Source organism: Cryptomeria japonica, chromosome 6, assembly GCF_030272615.1.
Source record: "Cryptomeria japonica chromosome 6, Sugi_1.0, whole genome shotgun sequence".
NCBI lineage: Eukaryota > Viridiplantae > Streptophyta > Pinopsida > Cupressales > Cupressaceae > Cryptomeria > Cryptomeria japonica.
Window position 1 is genome coordinate 40,139,713 of NC_081410.1, and position 26,625 is coordinate 40,166,337.

General features: G+C 36.1%; 1 protein-coding gene across 1 annotated transcript in view; it reads right to left on the reverse strand.

Moving 5' to 3' along the window:
• LOC131072129 (probable histone acetyltransferase type B catalytic subunit) overlaps nt 1-15,649 on the reverse strand; it is a 43,755-nt gene extending 28,106 nt beyond the window's left edge. Inside the window, exon 1 of the mRNA XM_058008192.2 lies at nt 15,437-15,649. Coding sequence (XP_057864175.2) covers nt 15,437-15,521 — 85 coding nt within the window. The 5' untranslated portion in view covers nt 15,522-15,649. The remainder of the gene's footprint in view (nt 1-15,436) is intronic.
• Between the last annotated feature and the right edge of the window lie 10,976 nt (nt 15,650-26,625).

Sequence of the window (26,625 nt, forward strand, 5' to 3'; positions counted from 1 at the left end):
ATTCACATTGTTAAGTTTACTTAACATAGCTTAGTTGTCACATGTAACTAATCATTTAATATTGTTCATGTTAGTTATCCTAGGTGTCATTCTAGTTATATATGAGTCACAACTCATTATTTAATATTAGTTTCACAATACATCATGCATTTTATATTTGTATCAAGGTAGTTGCATTTCTAACTCATCACCTTCCCTTTATAAGCAAGGCTCATTTGTACATTGTATCACATCAATTTCATCTAAACCATTTCATTGTGATCTCCATTGTTTATTCAAGCTTATATTCTAACATTCTCTTGTAGTTGGCTTATTTCTTGGTTGATCCCTGAAGTGTGCACAGCTTCACTACGGGCTCCTGATCTTTCCAACACCATGTTCCATTCTACAATCTATGTTCTAGGAAACCCAAAAGACTCATAGACTAACATCACGACACGCAATTATCTATGTCAATGTTAGGACCTACCATTCATATGGTGAACACATCACCTATGAAGTATATTGTTCCTTCCATAGGGTTTTTTAGCAGATTTTACATTGCTGCAACTCTAAGTCCTTTTGAAACCTATCAACCCTTGATAGATATGCATCCTATTTTCACATCTCAACCTACCTTTGATGCTACATTTGTTGCTACTCAAACAACCTGCTGATGTGTCTTTTGTACACAACCAAACACAGAATAAAATACCTAAAGGTACCTTATCCTCTCTTGAACAAAGCCCCCCAAATGCTAAAGATTTCGCAGAAGGTTCAATCGGAGCGACTCCAAGGTTCCGTTATGTAGGTTCTCTACGTGTGGATAAGCTCTTTGCGGTACGATGTGATTTTGCTGGAATCACAAGGGGACTTACATTTGACTGCCTGAGCATCTGATTTAATGGAACTCAAATCCTATCTACTAGTTGGAAGATAAAGAAATGGCAAAAGGTACAGAGTTTAGAGAGTCTACTCTAAGGCCTAGAATGCAAGAAGATGGATGAACGACTAGGTGGAGTCCTACTGGGCTGGGTCTAACCATCAGGCTTGAACAATCCGACACCAACTCAATGCGATCTTCTGAGGGATGCTTCAAAATATATTCAAATCAAATACCATCAGATACTGATCATCATTCAAGTTAATGCATGAACAATAGACGTGTAATGACTTGAGATTAAGCTCATTCTATGCCAATTGACCACGCAAGGCACACTTACAGTCAACAAGAGGCTAGTGGTTTGGACTAGGGGGATTCCATGCGAGTGCATTCAATAACTTCTTTCATTCAATCTAATCATTTATCATCTACAATGAAGATTCCACAAGAGACCATGCATATTGTAAAGAAACGACACATTTCACCATATCTTCAATGAAAAGGGGGTTCATTTACCATCAAGGCAACAATTTCTTGCCTTCTCTTCCTAATCTACTCTAATTGCTATTCTATTTGCTATTCTACTATCTATTCTCTATTAATCAATCTCTGACTATTATCTAACCAACTATTAACCTTTACAAATGAGGAGCCAGGGTTTTATATAGAGAACCCTTTACAAACAGACGGCTCTGATTGACTTAGAATCAATGGCTAGGATTACAAGATAGAAACCCTAATTAGGGTTTGTTACAACAAACTTCCTTAGCCAATTAGAAAATTACATTCCAAGTGTGAGGACCAATAGGAAGCAGGGGTAGGTACATCAAAGTTTGTGCCACCTCCAGTAAAGTAGGTACATTGAATTTGGTCATGCTGAGGTGGACCAATCTGACTGGAGGAATGATGACTGGGATGCCACCTTGTCTAGTACTTGCTCTTTCCTCTTTTTATATTCAATTTGATGATGTTGAAAAGTTAACTTTGATTAACTCTTCTGAAACTATCTACTTCTTCAACGTACCCTTGCATTGACCTTGGTTGATCCTCCTCTGTCTTTAATGTGCTTGATGAATGGTGTGCCTTTCTTTGACTCCCATGTGTCTGATGAGGTCCTGACTGTCAAGTCATCCTTCTCGGGAAGTACACCTCGCCTTGTTGGCAAAGCCTTTCTTTGTTATCTTGTGGTAGAATGAGGTCTTGAGGCTAACTTGAACTCCTTGAACACTCCTAGTCATCCAATGCCTCAAAGCACCTTGAGTCTTCCCCTTTTGCCTGTGGAACGTCCTTGATGATGATGGACTGGAAGTGGTCGTCCATGCCCTAGCCTGGTCTTCTTCCATCTGCAAAATAAACCAAGGATGATTAAGTACACATAATAAATTCATTCAACATTGCATTTTCTACCTTAAAACATCAACAAGAGTTATCAAAATGAAGTTCGCTTGAGATCCTTCCCAAGGACAGGCCCCATAAAATTTCGCTCTGGACCCTGGCCAAGGACAGGACCTATAAGGGATTTCGCCCTGGACCCTTTGGAAGGGTCAGGAGCAAAATTTGCATTCCAAGACAATTATATCACTCCTTTACTCCAAAATTCTTCCCAAGGCAAGTATATGCTTAGTTTTCTCTTCTCCAAAGCCTAGGGATCCATGTCCTGACCTTAGTTATGGGCAAGTTAGGTGAAATTAAGAATTTCGCTCTGGACCCTTTGGAAAGGTCAAGAGCGAAATTCAAGCATTAGACTTATTTCTTGACTTCCTTCACTTCAATTCACCTAACAAGGCAAGAATACCTCACTCCACCTTCAACCATGCCATAGGAATCAATGTTTTGGCTTCACTCAAGGAGAAAATGGTTGATTTGGAGAATTTCGCTCTGGACCCTTTGGAAGGGTCAGGAGCGAATTTCTCTCTTTGCTTGTTTTCCCTCACTCAACTCCATTTCTTTCAATTTGCTATTACTTGATTCTCCATTTGAATCCTTTTCTCAACTTGACAACACTTACTTGGCCTCAAAAATGGCTAATAAGGAGAATTTCGCCAAAAACCATGGCCAAGGAGAGGACCTATTTAGGATTTTGCCCTAGACCCTTTGGAAGGGTCAGGAGCGAAATCCTTGTCCAAGCTTAAAATCTTCGTTTCTGGAGGCGGCAATCCATTCAAGGGCAATCCTAGGGGCATCTGCCAACTTCTTCCACCTTGGTCTAGGCTTAGCTTGGAATAAAAATGAAAGGAAAAGGTAGTTTTAAGGAATTTCGCTCTGGACCCTTTGGAAGGGTCAGGAGCGAAATTCATATTTTGAGCTTATTCTTTCATTCCTCTCACTTCCATCCACCTTCAAAGGCAAGGTCACGCCACTTCACACCCATCCAAGCCATAAAAACCAAGGATTTGACTTGCTTTGAAGGGAAAATAGGTGATTTTAGGAATTTCGCTCAGGACCCTTTGGAAGGGTCAAGAGCGAAATTCATGATTTGGCTCAATTCCTTCAAATTTGATAATAACTAGCAAGTCAAAGTCACACCTAAGGACACTTCCAATCCTAATTCACCTTGAACCACCCTAGACTTGGCATAAAATTGAGGGAAAAGAGTGGTTTTGTGAAATTTCGCTCTGGACCCTTTGGAAGGGTCAGGAAAGAATTTCTCATTCTAGACTTGACTCTTCATCTTTTCAATCCCAATCTTATTTGCAAGGTAAAATTCCATCACTCTTCACCCAAGGAACAAGGTTTGAAGCCCAAGCATGGAAGCAAATGAGGTTAATAAAGAATTTCGCTCTGGACCCTTTGGAAGGGTCAGGAGCGAAATTCATGATTTAGGCAAAATCTTCATCTTTCAAAGCATCCAACTACCTCTCAAGGCAAGAACATACCAATTCACCCTCCAACATGCCAACGCCTAGCCAAAACAAGGAAGAAAATAAGAGGTATAAGGATTTTCGCTCTAGACCCTTTGGAAGGGTCAGGAGCCAAATCCTCTTTCCAGGTTGATCTTGCACTTCATCCATCCAATTCTTCCTCAAACGCAATCAATTCAACTTCCTTTCATCCTAATCAAGGCAATTTGCTATCAAACTAGCTCCAGACAAGGTCACTCTAGGGCCTAAGGCAAAAAAGGTGGTCAAATGGAGGATTCCGCTCTGGACCCTTTGGAAGGGTCAGGAGCGAAATTTCTTTTAGGCTCAAATCTTGACTTCATCTCTCACATTTCTTCGCTCCAAATAAGTGTTTTGCCCTCAATAATGCCTGGGAATGAGTTAGTTCTAAGTTTGGATCAAAGTAGAATGTCCTATAGAGGAATTCGCTTTGGACCCTCTGGAAGGGTCAGGAGTGAAATTTGACATTTTGGTCTCTCCGTCAGGATTCATATATGGAACATAACATTTAAGTATAAGTGACATTTCCTTATATACTGACAGGATGTTTGAGAGTGGTTTCGGACCTCCAAGAGTTATAATGCAAAATCTAGTTTTTGGAGGATTCTTCAATTTTCCAGACTTAGTCAAATTTCAAGATCAAGATGACATTCCAGACAGCCAAATTTCAAGACATTTGAAGATCAGGATGACATTCCAGACTTCATCACTCACCAACTTGACCTAACTCAGACCTTCAAAGAGGATATTCACTCACCAAGCTTCATTGACCTCCTCAAACTCAAACAAGACACAATTAGCAACAAGAGCAAAACTTTGTCCGAGTGGTTTCGGACCTCCAAGAGTTATAATGCAAAATCTAGTTTTTGGAGGATTCTTCAATTTTCCAGACTTAGTCAAATTTCAAGATCAAGATGACATTCCAGACAGCCAAATTTCAAGACATTTGAAGATCAGGATGACATTCCAGACTTCATCACTCACCAACTTGACCTAACTCAGACCTTCAAAGAGGATATTCACTCACCAAGCTTCATTGACCTCCTCAAACTCAAACAAGACACAATTAGCAACAAGAGCAAAACTTTGTCCTAAGGAAGACTTTCGAAGATGACCCTAACTCGGAGCACATGCTGACTCCCCCTAGCTCAAACAGAGCCTGCCATCCTAGTGATCCCCCTAGCGACATCCCCATTTGCAATGGGGCGATGTGTGAATACGTCACAACACAACCCCACCTCAAACTTCTAGCATTTTGACATCTGCAATCCAAACTTTTGTTGCTCTACTTAACTCCATCCTTTACACACTACTTCAAAACATGGGTCAAATGCAGAGTCAGCTAGCTAACCTTACACATACTTCATCGCAACTACTAGTTCAACCTTACTATCACTACAACCCTTTAGCTTTGCATACCTTGAGCACTCCTTCATCGCAAGGGTTTGAGGAGTCTCTCTTTTATGCAATGACTTTCTTTTCCAAGATGAGTTGTTAGCAAAACTCTTCCCACGGTCACTCAAGGATACCATGTTGGATTGGTTTTGCTCCCTCCCCGACCATTCTATTAACTCTTTTGATCAATTGGTTAATCAATTCCTACAACACTTCCAAGCAAACATTGGTTAGCAAGTCACCTTCATTGACCTCATTCATTGTAAGCAAGGAAGTGGGGAAAAAGTGATTAATTTCATTTTATGCTATCAATCTATTTTCTCGTAGATCCCCAATGTAATCCATTATTTCAATGTCATGTGTGTGTTCATCAAAAACTTGCAACCACTACTTAGGGAGATCTTTTTATTGAAATACAAAACTTTTGTGCATCTGTAACTACATTGGACAACTATTAGCAAAACGTAACTCAATATGGGGGCTCCTGCTCATCATCTCACTTTGATAGTCAAGGTGCAGCAACTTCTTTTGGAGGGTACAAAAAGAACAAACCTTTCAGTCAAGCTAATGTCATTAATATACTGCAAGCTCCTGAGGTTTTTGCATTAGCACCTGAGAAACATAAACAATTTTCCAAACTGTTTGATAGCTATTATAGTATCATGAAGAGGCTTCTAAAGGATAAATTAATTACCCTTTTGGAAATTAGACCACTCCCTTCAAATTAACCATATCCAGGTTAGTTTGGTGAGCATGCATTTTATCAATATCATCGTGTCCCTGGGCATGATACCGACCTATGTATCTATCTTTGACACTTAGTCCAAGACTACATCAATAACAATATCATCCCGATACGTGATAAGAAACAACATGCAAACAAATCCGTTACAAAACTAAACCAACAACTACAAATATACACAAATCCCATTCCATCACATTCTACAAACTTTGTTACAAATACAAGTTCTCCTTCAAAACCTTGTGAGTATGTCAATATGGTCAGCATTGCTCCTATTTCTTTACAAGATCATGATGTCAATTCTCTTGATATAACATTCACATATAATGATCTTCCTTACATAGGAGAATACACTCCTCTTCACATTCTTGTTTGTTTTAACCAGAAGACCATTAGTGGTGTTCTTGTTGCCCCCGTTGGAAGAGTTAATGCCATTACAAAAGAAAAACTATTTATTAATGGTTTCCAAAAAGAAAAATATAATAAATCTTCTATGACCATTAGTAATCACAATGGTCTTTCTGTACCATCTATGGGGTCTATCACTTTGTCGATCCAAGTTGGACCCAAAACGATTGATGCAACATTTGTAGTGATCCTTAAATCTCATCTATTCATAGTGAAACTAGGCATTTCATGGCTGATTACTATGAATATGATCGCTTCAGTTGCCACAAATGTCTTAAATTCCCCGACAACAATGTCATGCACATTATCTAGGACACTAGATATAAGCCACTGATAAATCGTGGGCACTTGTCTCTTGACCACTTTTGGCCTCGTCCAATAGGACCCTTGCAACTTGGAGGTTATTTATTATTCAAAGCATATTCTAAATTCAAAGCTAGCTGGTCAACATCGCTCTTCTACTCCTTCAACGCCTCCTATGGTTGCATCCCCACCCATCTCTCAACAGTTGAAGCATGCCTCTAACTCTATGCCTTCCTCTTTGGGAGGCAAAGATATGCATGCTCCCTTGAGTAGACAACCCCTCCCCAAAAAAATTCCACACCTTCGTCAATGTCTTTTGTTCTTACTTGTGTTCCTAATGTAGAGAAAAGAAAGGCACCCATGTTGACTAAGTCTTCACCTCATGTCTTTCAACCTCATGTAGTTCTTGCAACAACTAGATTCGTCTCATAAGGAAAAAGGAAACAGACTAATGGAGGTAGATCCTCAAGCACACCATCTGTCTCTTGTCCTCCAAGCGTGCCTTTTGTTCCTCCTACCACCCCAAAGGCAAGCAAAGGAAAGGAATCGTGACCAATTATAGTCTGCATACACCTCAAGTACCTCATACTCCTATTAACATGTGCCTCCACCTCCTTCAAAGGTGAAGACAGTTCCACTCAAGGAACAACAATACTATGTCAGCTCAAACACCTATTCGAGGTTCATGTACCCACCAAACTAACTTGCATGTGAGCTTAAACGTTGTAGGTGAGCATTGGCTTGTGAACAAGTTGCTTTGTAGATGATGGAGGATGAACATCCTTCTCCAATACAAACACCTCTTGACTCGATCACACCCAAGTCAGTTACTTCCTCTTTTGCACCATGAATTAATCCATCTTCTACCCCAACTACGACCCCTCTTAATGATCTCGATGAACCTCGTCCTAAACAGATGCAAGTGTTCGTTGCTCCTTTGACAGACCCTCCATTGATCACCACATTTCCTCACAAACTGCCTTTTTGTTGAGCCCCTAGATATGTCCAACACAAAAGTCATATCTAGTATTACTCTTGTTGTGCATCTCACTCCACAAAGTACCCAACATTAGACCTTCCTTGACATTCTCAAACCTGCCACGATTGATGTGAACATACCCCATCAATCACCTAAGCGCAAGTTTACGCAAGACCTCATTTCAGCACATCGCAAAAAGAAGCTTCATCCACCTTCTTCTAGCACTAACATTATTGCACCTATTCTTCTTACAAAGGAAGCTCTATCTTCTTTTTGTATTTGTTGTAAATTTTTCTATCTCTTTCATCATTCCTCTATATGTGTTGTAAATTTGTTTTTCCTTGCCTTTGAGGATGATGCAAAGCATAGAGGCATTTAGGTCTTTTCCATGTTGACCCAAAACTTTATATGTTTTCATGTCAACCTTCTTACTTTGTACTTGTTCCACTGCATTTGGGGAGTGATGTCAATTCACTAATAATATTAGATATATATCTATTACTGTTACTGAATCATACTTACATGAATACATCTCGCTATGTATTAGATGACACAACATCCTAATTCTCTCTCTCCTTAAAACAAATTGCACTCCTAAGAAGTCATGCAAATTATTTTAAAGGGGGGCTATCATAATGCATAATCACATTCTTTTAAAAAAATTAATCATCTTAGCAATCTAGCATCATTTCAAACCACCTAGCATGGGACAACATGCTAGACTGTAGATTTTTATATCATTTTCCATAGTTGTCCTGCAATGCATTTGCAACAATCATGGTCTAAACAAAATCTCTATATGGTCTCTAGCATAACACAACTTGCTAACCATGCCTATCAAATCATTTATCAACAATTGCATTTTTAATTGTTTGCATATTTGTCTACTCTATGTTGTTTTTGCCTAACATGCTTGTGAAATTTTCATCTTAACACATCATTTTTATTAAGGATATCTCAACTGTTTTGTAGATCTTCTCCTTAGGGCATATCCACATAGATTGAAGACCCCACATCCCTAGCTATATCCTTTGATTAAAATTTTACATTACTTTGCTTTAGCTCACATATTTTACAAGATACATATGCTTGCTAAAGTGGAGACAAGATGTAGAGTCGAAAATTGCACACCCTTGCTATTTCACACTACACTAAACCTCCCCCTTAGTATGGAAAAAGATAATTCTGAATTTGTGCTATGATGACATGGAAATATGTATTATATAGCTAAATATGTTTAATCAACAATTTTTGGAGTCCCATTTTCCTGGACAAAAGCGCTACGCTTAGACCTTTGTGCGGTGCACTAGCATCTTGTGCAAATGCGTGATTCACATTTCTTGGAATCTGCCAATGTAACGCTCCTATCAACCAAATTGGGTCTCCCACACACACCGAAACCTTCTAAGTTTGTAAAACCTTCCCCTTTTCAAAAGAGGAACGAGCATCTCACACACAAGCTCTCTCTCACACTCTTGGCAATACTACTCTCTTGCTCTCTTTGAAGCTTTCACTGTGATACAACACTTTGAAGCTCTTGCATATATAACTTATTTGACCCATATTGGCTAAGTACAATCCAATCGCATTGAAAAAACTGTCATTGGGAGATCATGGCAACTTTTAAAAGGGATTTTCAAGTTGGACTGATTGCATCTCTTCCTTTGTGGTAATATGTGCTTCTAACTTGTGATATTTCAATATTGACATAGCATATCACATTTTATCTTTTATCAATAGCATTACATTTTGTTCTATTTATCCATCTACCTAATTGGCTATCAGTAGAGGTTGAAAGACCAAAAAAGGGTTCAATTGAGGCAAACCCCTCAACAACCACCCCAACACTATTTTTTGTCTTCATGTATACAAGTTCTTCAGAGTGTTTCATAGCCTCGGTAGCATTGATGATCTCTTTTCCTTGCTCTTTAATAGTTTACTTTATTATTTCAATATTTTGTGCTTTTTTGTTACTTTATTCTTGTACATTCTGTACTTCCATTGCCTTGGGATCTATGCAGGTATAAATTTCTATGACATTCTATGGACCCCTGTGGTCTGTCCTTTTTATGTATCTTATTTGTTTTCCCTTTGCCTTATTCCCTAGAAACTTCAAAACTATTATGTTTTGCACTATTCAAACCCACCTACCTTCCCACACAACCTACATCACCATTAATGTCCCAATAAGACATTGCAACTACCTAATTAGATTTTTAAAACAATTGTTCACCTTAAGGCATGGATTCACATGCACCTCCAACAATGAAAAGAGATCAAGATGTGCATACATGTAACAGACTGCCTTATTTGCCAATTCCCTTATCAAACTAACTGAAGGCATTTTGTCAAACAGTTGGTTGTCAATTGGACAAGGTCTGTTTTTTTTTTGTTTTGCTGAATGGTTTACTGTTGTTTAGCTGGTACCTGGTGCGCTTGTTGTTTGATAGTTTCATTCATGAAAATTTTTACATTCAAGGACAATGCAAATTCAGACAAGAAAATATTCTATGCTTCATTCCTCATGTCAACTTTCATACATAAATCTAAACATCAAACTTAACTTCAGTCTTAAATGAAATTTGTACAGTGCCTTCAACCAACCACACCACAGTTTCCAAAGTATATTAATCTTCACAACTACAAATAGGAAATAAGCAACCTGGAAAATTGACGCCACATTTGCTCCAGCAGTCTATCGACGTTGTTCAAGATTACTGCAGCCCGCTACAGCTCTCACACTAGTATTGTTGTATGAATTGTCTCCCAGCAGTACTGAATTACATTAGCTCAACTCGGTTCGTAAAAGAGTCACAGCCCTGTCACAGCAATCACCACTCTTCATGTCATCATTTTAAATAACTCCATCCCAGGGAAGTTCGTGTATTGACAGAAATTCGTGATGAAATCAGTCAGCCACAAAATCCGTGTGTGTCGCTTGGCAGAGGTGATAAGAAATACATGAAATTAAATTCGCCCAATCAAAATTTCATTACGCCACTAGCAATATGATTTGTGTCCCATCCAGTTTGATAACACACGACTCAGACAGGCTTGTCAAATTTGCACAGCCAAGGTAGCAGGGTTTTGTCCAACCCAAAGGTTTGATACTCAGAAATAATATTACAAATTTCCCTGTCATAGTAATGTTACACCTCAGAAGTGACTGACCCTTGACCGATGTCCATGCTTAATGCTGTGACATATTCATTTTGGATTTATACCTGTTACTGTAATATTGCGTCCAGGTTGTAGCTTCCACAAATATAATTACCAAGAGAATTTTTTCCTTTTTATACGCCCAGCTTTTTCAGATTCAAAACTACTAGAAGCACTGTTCGAACTGCTATAGCAAACTCAGAAATTTTAGATGGAAGAAATACCTGAAAAAACATCGTCTTTGCTGTGTCTTCAGACCCCCAACACAACTTCAATGACACTCCAATATCATTTAATTTTGTACGACTCTCCAAACCTGATCTTTCACAGGCATAGAAAGGGTCACACCTGAGGGATTTCGTCCTCAAATGCCAAGAAAAATTACCAGATTTCTCCAGAAACCTAGCTTCACAATTTCCAAGAACAACAATTCCCAAGATGATTTTCCAGCATTAAATGCATCTATTTATTATCTTACTTTGGCACACATCCCAATGCACCAGCAATGTGGGATAAATGAAAGTTAGAATAAAATATTATTATCCCTTATGTCTCCACATGAAAGGGACACTTTTAATTTTCTTTTTCCTGACTATAGTCCCAACATTAAATAATTCACTAAGTTAAATATTTACTTTTAACTTTTAGGAACTTTTAATAATTTAGCCAAATAAATCATTAACTCCATAAAATGGCAATCCAACTGGAAATAAATGAACCCAAAGAAATCGGCATATAAAATACATCAAAATTTCCACTGCCACTGCACTCTTGGTGACTTACTATAAATATTAAGTGTCTGGAAATCCATCAAATCACCTCCAATCGGCCTGAAACTGAAAATACCTAAGCCAATTTCCTCATTAGTCCCTAAAATGTCTTGGTTAGCCCTCGGGACCATGGAAAAATGGGCTAACGACATAACGCTAGATAATTGCTAAAAAGGGGACATTACAATACATCCATTAATGCTGTGGTTAGGATTTCAAGCCCTGACAGTTATTGCGCCATCTCCAAGCTATCATTCCAAAGGATTTTGTAGGCTCCTTCATGCCCTAGCTTGCCACAAGGGAATAAAGCAAAGGGAAAACAGGGGAAAAGGTAGGGAATGGATGAAAGGGATGCATGCTTCTAAGACAATCCAAAACACCAACAAAGGCAAGGGAAAAAGAAAGGAATGGATGAAAGGCATCCATGCTTGTAAGACAATACAAAACACCAACAAACGCAAGGGAAAAGGCAAGGAATGGATGAAAGGGATGTCAAGAAGGATAACTCTAAAATTCCAACAAGAAACAAGGGATGAAGGCAACGAAAGGACAAAAGATGTGATCAAATGGGGAAGTTTGATATCCCAACAAGAACAAAGGAACAAAATGGAGTTGGAAGAAAAGATATACCACAAAGGGAAACTCTGAAACTCCAACAAAGCACAATCCCTTAAAAATTTTAATATAAAACACCCCACACTTAAAACATTTTAAGATCCTTGCAACTTCTAACACACAATAGGCACATGAGAGGCAACAAAAAGGTAACACTTAAGCAAGATTGACAAATGGAGACCCCATACAAAGATTTCTCATATTGATTATATGTGATGGACGAAATGAGGCCTAAGTGCACAAAAGAGCTAGGACTCAAGTAAAATTTGGCACCATCGAATTGAGTCCCAATGACGGGGGGCATTTCATCACCATCTTGTGGTCCTTAGGATGACCTGATTTAAAGTTAGTCATTTTAACCCAAAAGAACGCTTGTAATCAGCGACCTTTGGAGTAAGTGGAGGCAATCAAATACAAAGTCCAAAAAAACCAGCACATGATCTTAGATAACTATTGGTGGGCTTGTATGTAGTATAGGTTAAGTGTCATTGAGCACATAATGAGTATGATCAAGTTCACTAGTAGGAATCTGCCATGCTATGTAGAGATGTATAACAACATTAGCTTCAAGACAAAAAAAATAAGAGGCCCATTATAGCAACTACAAAGAAAGAGCGCATTCTAGCAAGTGTACAAAATTATATTGAAAGAACACGATGACCACCCCTTTGCATGTCCTAGAATTTGGACAAAACCTTAAATATTATAGCATAGGTGAAGAAAAAAATTAAACAAAAGGATGCTACCATAAAAAGACATTGAAGTTGGTAAAAAGTAAATGGCAACATTCACAAGACTATTCCCTCTTCAAAATGTAGAGGACATTATAATTGGTGAATTTGGAAGTTTTGAACTTTAACAAGTCACATTCTTAGCCCTCTATGAGACAAGTACAAGAAGGTTGCCCGTATGTTGGGCTACCTCCATGGGCAAGGATTAATCACCTATATCCTCTCTTCCCATCAATTTTTAACTTCTACTAGTCTTTCACAACTATAATTTTAAATAACGCATTGACTTTGTCTCAAATCTCACACAAGGCTATAAGTTCCTTTGCAATTGTGTGCAAGTAGAGTACATGCTCCTTTATCCACTCAATTATGTGCAAGCAATTGACAAAGAAAAAGATTGATGAATTGGATTATTTTCATTCCAACATGTACCTTCTCTCAGTCATGCAAGTCAGAGTACAAGGAGGGGACAACGAGGCATTGGAATGTAGCACCACAACATCCCAACTTAAATGGTTTTGTTGCATGACTTCCCTTGGTCACAATGGAGTACGAGAGGCATGAGTCTACTACATAAGACTTGCGTACTACAATTGGTGGGAGTGGCACCGACACCACTTGTGGTTTTGATAAACTAATTCATCATGTTGATACTCTCAATTTGGAGTAAAATGATGATTTGTATTGATTTTTTGTTTTTCACTAATATGAACTAATATAAAATTATCTTTACCATTAAACAATGAACATTGAATAATTGACTATCAATTGTGTTTTCTATTTAAATTTGTATGACTAGTGCAAATAATAGTTGTAATTTTTTTTATATATATATTGTACACTTGAATCTAGAAAAATTGGCAAACAATTAAATTTGAACCATCAACTTTGCCCATAGCAATGATTCAAATCTACAAAAAGACCTTCGACACTAGTGAAGAGTCTAGCGATAAGGCCAAAGAGAAATTTTACACAAATAAGGAAAACATGATGAATAACTTTAGTTGTTTATATCTAGTTTAAACCATTTGGTACTTGCAAATAGTGGAAGGCTAAGGGGAAAGAGAAAGTTGAAATAAACAAGGATGACATGAAGAATGACTTAATCTATTCAAATCAAGTTAAAGCCATCTCATACTAGCGAAGAGTCAAAAGATAACAAAAAACAAGAAGTTCACGTAAATAAGGACAATGCATAAGAATTACTTTAAGCTATCAAATCTACACAAAGCCATTTGAAAATTGTGAAGAGATGAAGAATAATGAGAAAGTTGACAAATACAAGGGCAACACAAATAACATCTTGACCTGTTCAAATCTACTTAATATTTAAAGTGATTGGCATCTTTAAAATGTCCAATGTTAAGGAATGAAAGAAACCTGGAATAAGAAAGGAAAACTCCAAAAATAATTTGAGCCATAAAATCCACTTAATGGCTAAAGACATTTGACACTTATGAATTTTCCAAGGATAAAGAAAAAGAGTGAGTTGACAGAAATAAGGAAAACAAAGAAGAATGATCGGTGCTCAAATCTACTTAAATCTACTTAGCTCTTGTGAAGAGTCGAATGATAGGAAGGTACAGTAAATTGACATAAATAAGGACGAGCTAAAGAATAGCTTGAGCTGTTCAGAATCACTTAAATCCATTCTGACTAGAGCTGTTCAGAATCACTTATATTCATTCTGACTTTGACTGTTTAGATCCACTTAGATTAATTTGGTACTTGTGAAGAGTGGTATGATGAAACGGAAAGTTGACATAGACAAGGACAACACAGAGAATGCCTTTGTGTTGGAAGCTAGGGTCTAGTTGATCTGCCATACACTTTGACAGATCGTCCAGACAAATTTGGTATACAGTAGATTAAAAGTTATAAACACCGTTATCAAATAAAAACCAACGGTTAAACATCGTAGCAGACCCAAGTGCAGAACAATTTTCTGAATGCTTGAGAAAAACTATCATAATTAACCCGCCATAAACCTTTAGGTTGAGACTCACTAAACACTGGAGAGTAGTCATTGAGTGCGAGCTCAAAACATTGGCAGTTGCCTAGTCTTGCTGAATCTGCTAAAAGTACATTTAAGAAAAACCCAAATAAAATTCAAAAATATATTTCAATCAATTCACATTTATTTATTTAAAATTTCCTGAGCCTTGATTCTGAGAGTTAAAAAACAGCCTACCAAGTACTCCCAAGACCTATTGTCTATCCTATGTCATAAACAACCGGCAGATACCGTCGCACCTGGCCAAAACTTGTCCTAATTATCCCGCCATAACCGCCGATTAAATAAGTGCGCAACAATTTCCTTTATGCTAACCAAAAACCTATACTAATATGTACTGTCCCATATACATAACAATCTACTAACCCGCCATGCCACCAAAATGAAAATAACCCTAAATCATACTAGATAACTGTAAACAACCGGACAGACCTTTGATAGACCGAGGCTCACTAGGATAAATACTGCGGCTAAGGACAACATGACTAAACAAAGAAACCGGTGCAATAGAATCATTAAACCCTAATGAAAGGACTTTGACAAGTATATGGAGAAAAATGAGTGCGGACGAAACTGTACCTTTGACAAAGGCAACCTTTTTACGCTTGGGCTTTTCGTCGGCCCTTTTCACCTGCTCTGGTTCGAGTCTCTTCACTGGAGCCATTTATGCTGTTACCAGAGTTGCTCTGTGAAAATTGCTGAATCTGTGAGGACCAGCAAGTTTATATGAAAAGAACCCAAAAGAGAAAGGAAGGCGGGAAATGACGGATGTTGTCTCTGAAAATAAATCGGCAGATATTAGATTTTTTTTTGATTTTTTTTTTTTATTTTCATTTAAATTTGTAGAATCTGGTGCTTTTATTCATCTATAAAGTCAAATTATTATTTTTAAATTAGTTGGAGGGATATTAATGCATCCTTCAAGTTTTATTAGTGTTAACAGGTGAATCTAAAATATATTTATCATTTTTACATTATTTATTCAATAGTATTGAGTGCATTTTTTATTATTTTTGAGTCAATTTTAGTTTGTATCGTATTCAAGATAATTATTTGTTTCTCTCAAAAGATAAAGATAAAGAAACTAATGAAGGGTGGGATGCTCGTGAGTATGGGGTGAACCAATTGCTTCTCTTATCGCTTAATGGCTTTGATTGTGATGCTAGTTTTTTGTTTTGAACTTAGTATCATGTGACTTTCAGGTGTGATCTTGAATCCACCCATCTTCTTCCTTTCTTTTGTGAGTGTGTGTGTTTTTATTTCCTAATTAATAAAATTCTAACACTTATTCATCAAAAAAATACTTTGGATGATATTTGTGAATAGTGGAGCCAATTATTTGTTGTCTATTTTATAATGACATTGATTTGTATTTAAAATGTTGTAAGTCAACATTATGAAATACATTTTTTGTTTATTATATTGGAACCAATTTTAATTTGTAAAGAATGCGTTTTTTTATTATTTAGTTATAAAATATTATGTTGGAGATGAGAAAAATAACTCTTTTTTATTTTGATCTTATTGTATTGGAGTCAACTTACAACTATCAGTTTTAAGGACATGAGAATGAATAATCATGAAAATCCTAAAAATGTTTTAAAAATTAACAATAAAAAGCAATATTTAATAAAAGATGTACTGTGAATTTGTCTTATGCAATGCACTTGGGATCGAATGGATGGAGTTGAGTATGATAGGGAGAAGTTAACAAGGGTTTTTATTATGCAATGTGCACATATAGAAATTTTCATCCAAACGGTTTGTTAGTACCTTCATAATTTCTCAAGAAATTATGATGCCAATAAGGAAATCAAAATTATATCCTAGTAAAAAATTCAAATGTCCTTTTAGCAGGCATGTTTTATTTTAGTAGTGACCTCCTGTCTCGATTACCCATGACTTAAGTTGTGTTCTTATGGGTTTCTCATCATCTGAAACCAACCCCATCATATGTTCCTAAAAGGCCATTACTGATCGGTTAGGTTTCATTTTAGGACTTAATATTGTCTCCCTATGTTTTAAAATATATGGTACCTCAACCTTTTATTTATGTCTCAATTTACTTATATGGTCAGATGTGTACTCTATAAGCTTCACCCGTTTCCCTACATCATTCTTTTGTTTCCTTAGCATTGTTGTGCGGGTATGCCAGGAGAAAGAAACAGAGAGCACGGTGACCTTGCAATTCTGCAAAGTAACAACATGTTGTCAAGGCAAGTGCGTGGGTATGTGGGAAGAGAGGTAAAGGAGGGGGCCGAATGAATGGGTAACCCCATATTACCACGATGATTGTGCAAAGTGGGTAGCACACTTTGCAGTTGAACATGGTCAAAGTGGATGGAGTTCGAAATGGTCTCTACCAAGGAATGTGTCACTTGTGCAGATTACAAGCAAGGTCGGTTTTGAATATCCTGTCTTATTCAAAGAGTCATGATGAGTTAGCAGTTGCCATATAATGCCACGTAGATAGGAATATGCAACACAATTCACATATTTAAATATATTTTCCCTTGTGCACATTCTTAATATTAAAATACTAAAAAAATAATTATTTATTTTCTATTTGAAAGCTAAAATAAAAAACTTTCATTTTATGTTCCTTTCATAAATTATATTAAATGCCATCATTTATTTCTAACTTATAAATAAAATATTACACTTTCAACTACTATTACAATTAAAATAGTAGTTAAAATCATCGAATCACTTAATTCTACTTTTAAAATATAAAATAATTTTTAATGATCTATCTAAAAAAATTAATCAATTTAGTCTCAAACCTCAAATAAATAATGAAATATTATATATATTTTTAATTATATTAATCTAATTTATTAACTATTAAATGTATACAAATTGACAATTTGCACTCAAATATCGAAGCCATGGTCCATAATCAATTCCCCACAAAATAGAATATCATGATATTTCAATAATATTACGTAAAAAAGCATCAAAGTGAGAGATGTTATAGAAATTTTTGTCTTAAAATCAATAAAAAGGTGAATTTTGATTGATATGACATAATGACAAAAAAGTGATTTGTGAGATATGGAATTGAATTACAATAAAAGAATGGAGACAACTGAAATGAGAGAAGTTAGTGTTAAAAACATGATTTTAATGGTGACCTTGTCTAGGGATGCAATATTGACTTGGTGTTTTGGGTAGAATTGGTTATTTGACACCTAAAATGCACACTCACTTGATGGTATTTCAGATAAGGAAAATAATGGTCGAGCTAAGTGATGCAGAGGAAAGAGTACGCATCAATGATTTTGCATCATGTTTTAAGATTATGGGTTCTTAGTCCTTCAAAGCCCACAAAATCCTTAAGCCTACACAAGGCTAAAACCTTCACCGCTAAGGAGCTCCTACACCACTAAGGAGCATCTTAGAAGTTGTTATGCAATAGTTGAAGTCAACATAGACATCCTTATGCCTTAGTCAAGCCCCAATCTTGATTGAGTCAATAGTAAAAGGGAAAAGGTGTGGTATTGTATGATAATGTGAGGTGGCAATAAAAGTTTATAATTTGATCTTTGATTGAGCTATTGAATCCCAATGCAAGCCAATTGATAATTGTGTCAAAGAATAAACTTAAAGTGTTTTTTTTGTTTTTCTAATGAATATTGTTTGATGATCATTAAGAAATTTGTTATTGTTGATACTAATAGAGAATTGTTGAATAATTATTTGTAAGAGGATAAATCCTTTTGACTTGCCTTCACAAGGCATCTTAGACACCTCTAGACTTTGAGGATGTTATTTACACTTTACCTCCCAAGTAAGAAGCTTAAAATGATGGTTGGGAGTTGAGGATAATAAAGATTTACCAAATGGAGAAAAGAGTGACCTCGATGATCAAGATCCTCCCTCAAACCTTAGTGTTATAGATCTAATTGTTTTGTTTTCTCATGGTTGTTTGATATTCTACTTGACTATTTTCTTTTTGGAACTAGATGATGAATTGTGATAGTTTCCTTTTTGGGACTACTTATTGACTTGATACTTTGTCTCTTGCATGTTGTTTGATTTGAATAACCTTGGGATGTGATTACATGTTCATTCACCTTTTTTTGAATAGGTTGTAATTATTTTTGTAAGTGTAAGATTTGGCTATGGAAATAGCCACCCAAGATCCAAAGGCACAATGGAAAGCACAAGATACTCAAAAGATCAATGTGACATGAATAAATTATTTTCAATCAAAGAATACAAATAGAATGGATGTATACAATTGAACATGATATTACAAAGAGAAACCCTTGGTTCTATAGACCAAGGTGAGACATAGGATAACATAAAGACTTTTAAAAGTGTCTTAATCTTATGACATGAGACATAAACTGACAATATAAAATCACATGTCACCTAGAGATTTATAAAAAGATTCATATGTGTATCCTAAGCAATGTTAAGTGATACGGTGTGAAAGGGGCCTAACGGTGGAATTAGTTAGGTAATAATCCTATTTACACCAACCCTCCTAAGTGTAGTTTAGGGGGAACAACAAAATGTGCAAAGATGGGTCATAACTACTAGCCCAGGTTACTTACCCATGTATAGTTACAATCTCTCACAAATGGAGATGAGGAGAAAAAACAACGAGACAAACATCCTCCCAAAAAGAGAGAAAAACAAGGAAATTATCTCAATGAGATGAGAAGGACAAAACCTTGTATGAGGAAAAGCCCCCCCCCATAAGAGAGAATGAAGTGACAATATTAAATGACCCCTTTGAATGTACAATCTCCTACACTAATGGTAGATGCAAAAATACAAACACACCCCTCTAAAATCACTCTATCGTAGAATCTCACAAGTAAATATGATTTGACACTTTATACTTAGTGTTGTTACAATTTCCATGTTAGGAATTGCATGCAGAAAATATCAATTATATGCAGATAAATATTGAACATAGAAATGGAAAAAAACAGGAAAAAATAACAACAAAGAGACAATATTTAACGTGGTTCACCCAATCGCTGGCTACATCTACCGAACAGAGAGTCCAATATTATTATCCAGTAAATCAAATCGATTACAACTAGCAATCCCATGGCAACTCAATACCACCTACAAAATGCTACAAAATTCACTATAGAAAACCCTAACCCTTAGCCTTTTATCAAGACTTATGTTGGCTACAAAATTAGGGTTACAACATGTCAGCCAATAGAAAAAATAACACTCGACACCTTTATAAAATAATCACAAAATAATAAAATTCAGAGCCTTGTGGGGCACTACCCTTGGACCCCACAAGGGGTGTTGCCCCTTGACCCCATCTTGTGGGTATTGTCCCCAAACCCCCGTCGAAAAATTAGGGGGGAAACTGCGCCAATAGAAGTAGGGAAAATTTAACCTTTGAGTTTGATTAGGCTCCATATAAAAACAATCTCCCACTTGGAGATTGATTAGACTCCAAAATATAACATTCTACCACCTGGAGATTGATTATAACATTGTTGACACTGTAGATCCCATTGGAATGAAACACCCTGGACTCTTTTGTTTTGTTTTTATTGTTTTTAGTCTCAAAGACCAACTGAAGTTGAAGAGGATCTCAACTTCTCCCTCGTCACTGCCTTTTTAAACATATCCACTAGATTTTCATCTGTATGTATCTTTTCCAACCTTAACTATCCATCATCCAATACTAACCGAACGAAGTGATACCTCAACTATATGTGTTTTTCTCTTTGAATTCAAGGCATAATTATTTTCAAGATGGATGACACTTTGACTGATAGTAAACAAATAGTTGTTAGCATGTCTTTTCCCCAATTATTCCATGAAAAATTGCAACCATATCATCTCTTTACTTGGCTCTGTTGTAGGTACATACTCTACCTCTGTGGTGGATAGAGCAACCACCTTTTGCAACCTGGAGATCCAACTCACCGTTGTCCCACCTACAGTAAAGACATAACTTGTAATACTTCACCTAGTATCAATATCTTCTACCAAATCTGAGTCTATCTAACCTTCTAAATTAGTATGAGAGCTCCCAAAACATAAATGTTTATTGGACGTACCTCTCAACTACTTGAGAACCCATTTTATTGCATTCCAATGCTCCAATCCTAGATTACTCATATACCTTCTTACAACTCCAACAACACATACAATTTCCAGTCACGTGCATACCATGGCGTACATTAAACTTCCTACAGCTGAAGCCTATGGTACCTTGGACATTTTGTCTTTCTCCTCTTGTGTCTTTGGACACATCTCCTTAGTCAATTTCAAATGACTAGACAAAGGTGTGCTGATAGCTTTTGCATTCTCCATATGGAATCTATGTAATAGATTTTCAATATAATCGGCCTAAGATAGAATCAATTTTTTGTGCTGCCTATCTCTGCAAATTTTCATACCAAGGATTTGTTTTGCTACCCCCAAATCCTTCATAGCAAATGATTTTGTTATCTGTTGTTTTAACTCTCTAATGTGATCCATGTTAGACCTCGCTACAAGCATGTCATCAACATATAAACACAAAATAATGTAGCTTTCATTATCCAACCTCCTAAAATAAATGCAATAGTCATAATTACACCTGTTGTAGCCTTGCTTAGCCATAAAATTATCAAATTTAAAGTACCATTGTCGAGGAGCTTGTTTCAAGTCATATAAACTCTTTTGCAATCTGCACACTAATTTCTCCTTACCTTTGACCTCAAATCCTTGGGGTTGTTCCATATATATCTCCTCCTCCAAATCACCATGGAGAAAGACAGTTTTCACATCTAGTTGTTCCAAATGCAAATCTTCAGCAACCACAATACTTAAAACAATACGAATAGAAGTCATCTTAACAACAGGAGAAAAAAATTCAGCAAAATCAATGCCCTTTTTTTGTGCAAATCCTTTGACAACTAACCTGGTTTTAAATCTGTGCTTGCCTCTGTATACACATAAAATTGGCTATGAGCGATTAAATAAATATTATATATTTATTTAATAGTTATTCTTTTATTAAATAGTTATTTTGAAAAGATTAATTTATTTAATTCACTTCGTGTCTTTCTATTAATTAATTTAATTGAAATAATTTATTAATTAATTCATCTATTCTATTCCTCTAAAATAATTAAACATCTAAATATTTAATTATCCTCTTAACCAAGTTAATTAAATATATAATATTTAATTATCTCTTTCAATCAATTAAATATCTAATATTTAATGGTTATTCTCCTATCTTATAGTATCAAATATTAAATAATTTCCTAAATTATTTAATCTCTTATCCAACTCACCTTCCATCTCCACTTCATCTTCCCTTTGCCAACTCATCCATCATGTGGCTAAGGAAATTAATATTTCTTAAATATTAATTCATCATTTATCTTCAACCACCAAATTCAATGAATATTGTGTACGTACACATATTTCATAACCATCTTCTATATTCTCTCCAACAACCCCTACATCTTAGGAAGGACTTGAGTCCACTTGTCCTCTCATGTCTAAATCTTCTCCAACCATCCCTAGATTCCCTCGGTCAGCAACCCAATCAAGGTGAGATGAGTGACACTTGTCTTCTCCTTCCCCCTTTCTCTCAACCTTCACCCTTTCTCACAACCATCCAAATCTACAAATTTGATCATGACCGTTGATCTAAGCAATTAATTTGAAAAGATTAATTCATTTACTTCATTTCGTGTCTTTCTATTAATTAATTTAATTGAAATAATTTACTAATTAATTCATCTATTCTATTCCTCTAAAACAATTAAATATCTAATATTTTATTATCTCCTTCAATCAATTAAATATCTAATATTTAATGATTATTCTCCTATCCTATAGTATCAAATATTAAAAAATTTCCTAAATTATTTAATCTCTTATCCAACTCACCTTCCATCTCCACTTCATCCTCCCTTTGCCAACTCATCCATCATGTGGCTAAGGAAATTAATATCTCTTAAATATTAATTCATCATTTGTCTTCAACCACCAAATTCAATGAATATTGTGTACGTACACATATTTCATAACCATCTTCTATGTTCTCTCCAACAACCCCTACATCTTAGGAAGGACTTGAGTCCACTTGTCCTCTCATGCCTAAATATTCTCCAACTATCCCTAGATTCCCTCAGTCAGCAACCCAGTCAATGTGAGATGAGTGACACTTGTCTTCTCCTTCCCCCTTTCTCTCAACCTTCACCCTTGCTCACAACCATCCAAATATGCAGATCTGATCATGACCGTTGACCTAAGCCACATCATCTCATCCTCTCAAGGTCTATAAAATTAAGAGCTTCAATTGAGAGAGAGTGAGACTTCAAGTGCATTTTCAAGCAAGTCATTTGTAAAATTTATGCATCTGTGAGTTTTAATCTCGAAGCAATTTAGCATAATCATTTTAGCATAATCACATAGTATTGCATATCGTAGCATTTGTGAACTATCAATTATCAGTCCATTCTTCATATGTCATCTTGGAAGCTATCAATGCATTGTCTGAGAGCACACCATCTGCAACTAGGAACAGTGGAGTTAGGACACAATGAGACATAAACCATGAAGGTAATATTAGTATTTTTATTTCATATGTATTTCATGTAGTTTCATTGGTCGAGTTTGGATTTCCTATAGCATTTCCATTGGTATTTTATGAAACTAACTTGTTGCAGGTAGCATTACGAGGATGAAATTAAAGTCGACACATTTTGGTGCCCACTGTGGGGCTCATGGACCTCGCATATACCTTTAAAAATCTTGCAAATGTAAAATTAACACATTTGCAATGCAGATTCATGCATGTGTGAATTCTTATAGCGCTTTTGTTCAATAGGTTAGCACATTTGCATCTCAAGTTAAAGAATTTGCATTGCAGGTTAACGCATATGTCATGCAGGTTAGTTTTTTTGTCTGAAAATCTGCACATTTGCATTACAGGTTAACGCTTTTGTGCTATAGGTTAGCGCATTTATTAAAGAAATCACTCTTTTGAGTCTGCAGAGCATCACTTTTGTAGTGCGGGTTAGCGCTTTTGCTCTACAAATTAGCGCTTTTGAGGTGAAAGATAGCACATATGTTAGAATAATGCTTTTGTTTGTAACTAACAAAATTTTCGTGCAGGTTCGAATGTCCAAGAAATTAAATATTTCAAACTACTGACGTGCATGTGCAGGATGGTGTTTAAGGCAAATTTTATGTATTTCCTCACCTAGTTAATTAAAAGCCTTATTTTGGGAAGTAATATATCATGTCTTGCTCATTTAGTCTAACTAAGGGGATAAATTGACAACATGCAACTTGCATTTTGAGTAACTTCTCTAAAATAGTTGCACGTAGACTTTTAAAAAGGCTAAAATAAACATCATGTTTGTTGGAGCAACATCTCCAAATAGAGGATAGATCACATTGCTATGGAAAGTTAAAAAGAACACTTATATTTTGTGTCTCGGAAGTGGTAGGTATATGCTCTCCCCTTAATTGGGTGATCAAAAAGTCAAACCCACTCTTTTATGCTTTCTTTACTTTCAAGCAATTAAATCCTTTAGAGGGTCTGCCTTCCAGAGCTACCTTGAGGGGGCCAGTGAGAGGGGAACAACCTAAAGTGGAAACAGGCTAATGCCAAGTCCTTCCAATCCACTCTAAATAAATCGTGTTTGTGACGAAAGTTCCAAACAACATGTGCTAATAAGTTCATACCGACACTATGTTTCCCCATAAACCCTATGGAGCATAACCTCTATAAGCTGGGAACCTTCTGTATTTACAGAGCTGAAAGTGTCGCATGTATGGCCACATGACCAGAAGCCTTTACTAAAAACCACTTGTACTAGTTGCCAAAATCCTTCTAGTTGTTGGCGCAGGAGGTCGGACCTCTGAAGCCGCTCACACACATACGGTTCTTAGTAGAGATATAAAGTTTGCCATGGGGAGTTTTCATGGAAACTGGTGCTTGGCTGCCCCAGAGAAGTGAGTGCCGAGGGTGGAGCCAGTGAGGTCAAGCATCTAAAAATCCGCTTTGAATAGCGTAGCCTCGGGGGAAACCCCATGTGAGATTCAACAACTATTGTCTCAGCCTGCCATAAAATTTGTACTTGCTTGTGCATTTTGTTTATTAAACATTGTGTCTTCTATGTTTGTTACATGTTCCAAATGGTCAAAAATTGAAGAAAATTATCATCTACATGCGAGCAAAAATCTAACAAATTGCTAGAAAAAAAAAATTGATCAAAAGGGTAATATAAAAGCTTTCCAACATTTGAAACACCAGATCAAAGTAAAGTGTCAAAACATCAGTATTGAAATAATTCTTGAAGTAGATTTGTCTCTAAACCATCACGTATTTTCAAACTAGCTCAACAACTGGGTCACTAATCCAACAGGTTATTCCCAAGAGGTTTCTATAAGCATAAACATTCAACAAGCTATTGATTCAAACATCTTAAGTGCAAAAAAATCAAACATCATTGTCAAGTCTCTCATCAGGATAATCAAATCCTATATCACGAAGCTTGATCAATCTATATTAGGTTCATAATCTTGGATATATCTTTCCTATTTTGAACCTAGGTTATATCAAAATCAGAAACGCACCAACATTAGAATCAAACAAACTTGTAAATTGTCAGATGCTTATAAAGTATCACCTTAAGAAAAGAAAACCCAGTTATAAAGCTACTTGGAAAAGAATAAGATTCTTGTATATCAATTGCAATATCTTATTAAAACATAGGACATTCCTACACCGTTTTCGTCACTATTTACGTGGTTGCGGTACAGAGTTTGACAGAGAAATTTTGCAAGGACGTGTTTTTCAACAAAGAGACACTTTATCACAACGAACAAACAATAGCAGTAAAATTAACAAAGCATGTCTTCTTAAACCACTAATCACCTATTGACTTTGTCCTTTGGAAATTTCAAAAAAATTGAAATAATCACATGCCAGTTTGGACTAGAGCTCAATACGAACAACTGAGGAAACAACAAATGGAGGAAGATTTGAATAAAGAAAGTCATGAAGAAACAAGGAAAGAAAGGGACGACACAAGAAAAGAGCGTAGTGATAAAAGAACTCGCGAAGAAACAAGGAGAAACTATGTGGATAATCCATTGTTAAACCTTACTCAACAAATGTAAACTCTACAACAATAGATACAAGACATGCAAAATGGAACAAGCTCCAAGAAATATTCATTAGAAGATACATGCCCATATCCTTTTGATAAGAATTTGAATATGATACCATTTCTGCAACATTGCGATATTCCTAAATATGACAAATACGATGGAAAATCCAATCCTCAGGATCACATTAGGGAGTTTTGTACTATGAGCATGGAATTTGCTCACGATGAAACTCACCTTATGTGTCTTTTTCCTAGGAGTTTAAATGGGCAATCAATGGCGTGGTTTTCAAGATTACCATCCGGAATCAAATCTTTCGAAGAACTTGTGAATAGATTTATTTCACAATACTCCTACAATATAAGGAATGAGATAACAATGTTGGATCTATGCAGTGTTAAACAAAAGAATGGTGAATCTTTTATGATCTTTTTACAACGATGGAAACGCATGTTAAATAGGTATCCCTGAAATGTACTTGATCAAGAAAAATGGACATATTCATTGATAATCTTATCAGTGAAATGAGTTGTCGACTAAGAATGCAATGTCCTCCCTCTTTTGCCAAAATGACCGAGAATGGTTTGAAAATAGAGAACGTGATGGTAAAGAAAGGAGAGCTGAAACTTTACAATAATTCCTACAACAATGACAAA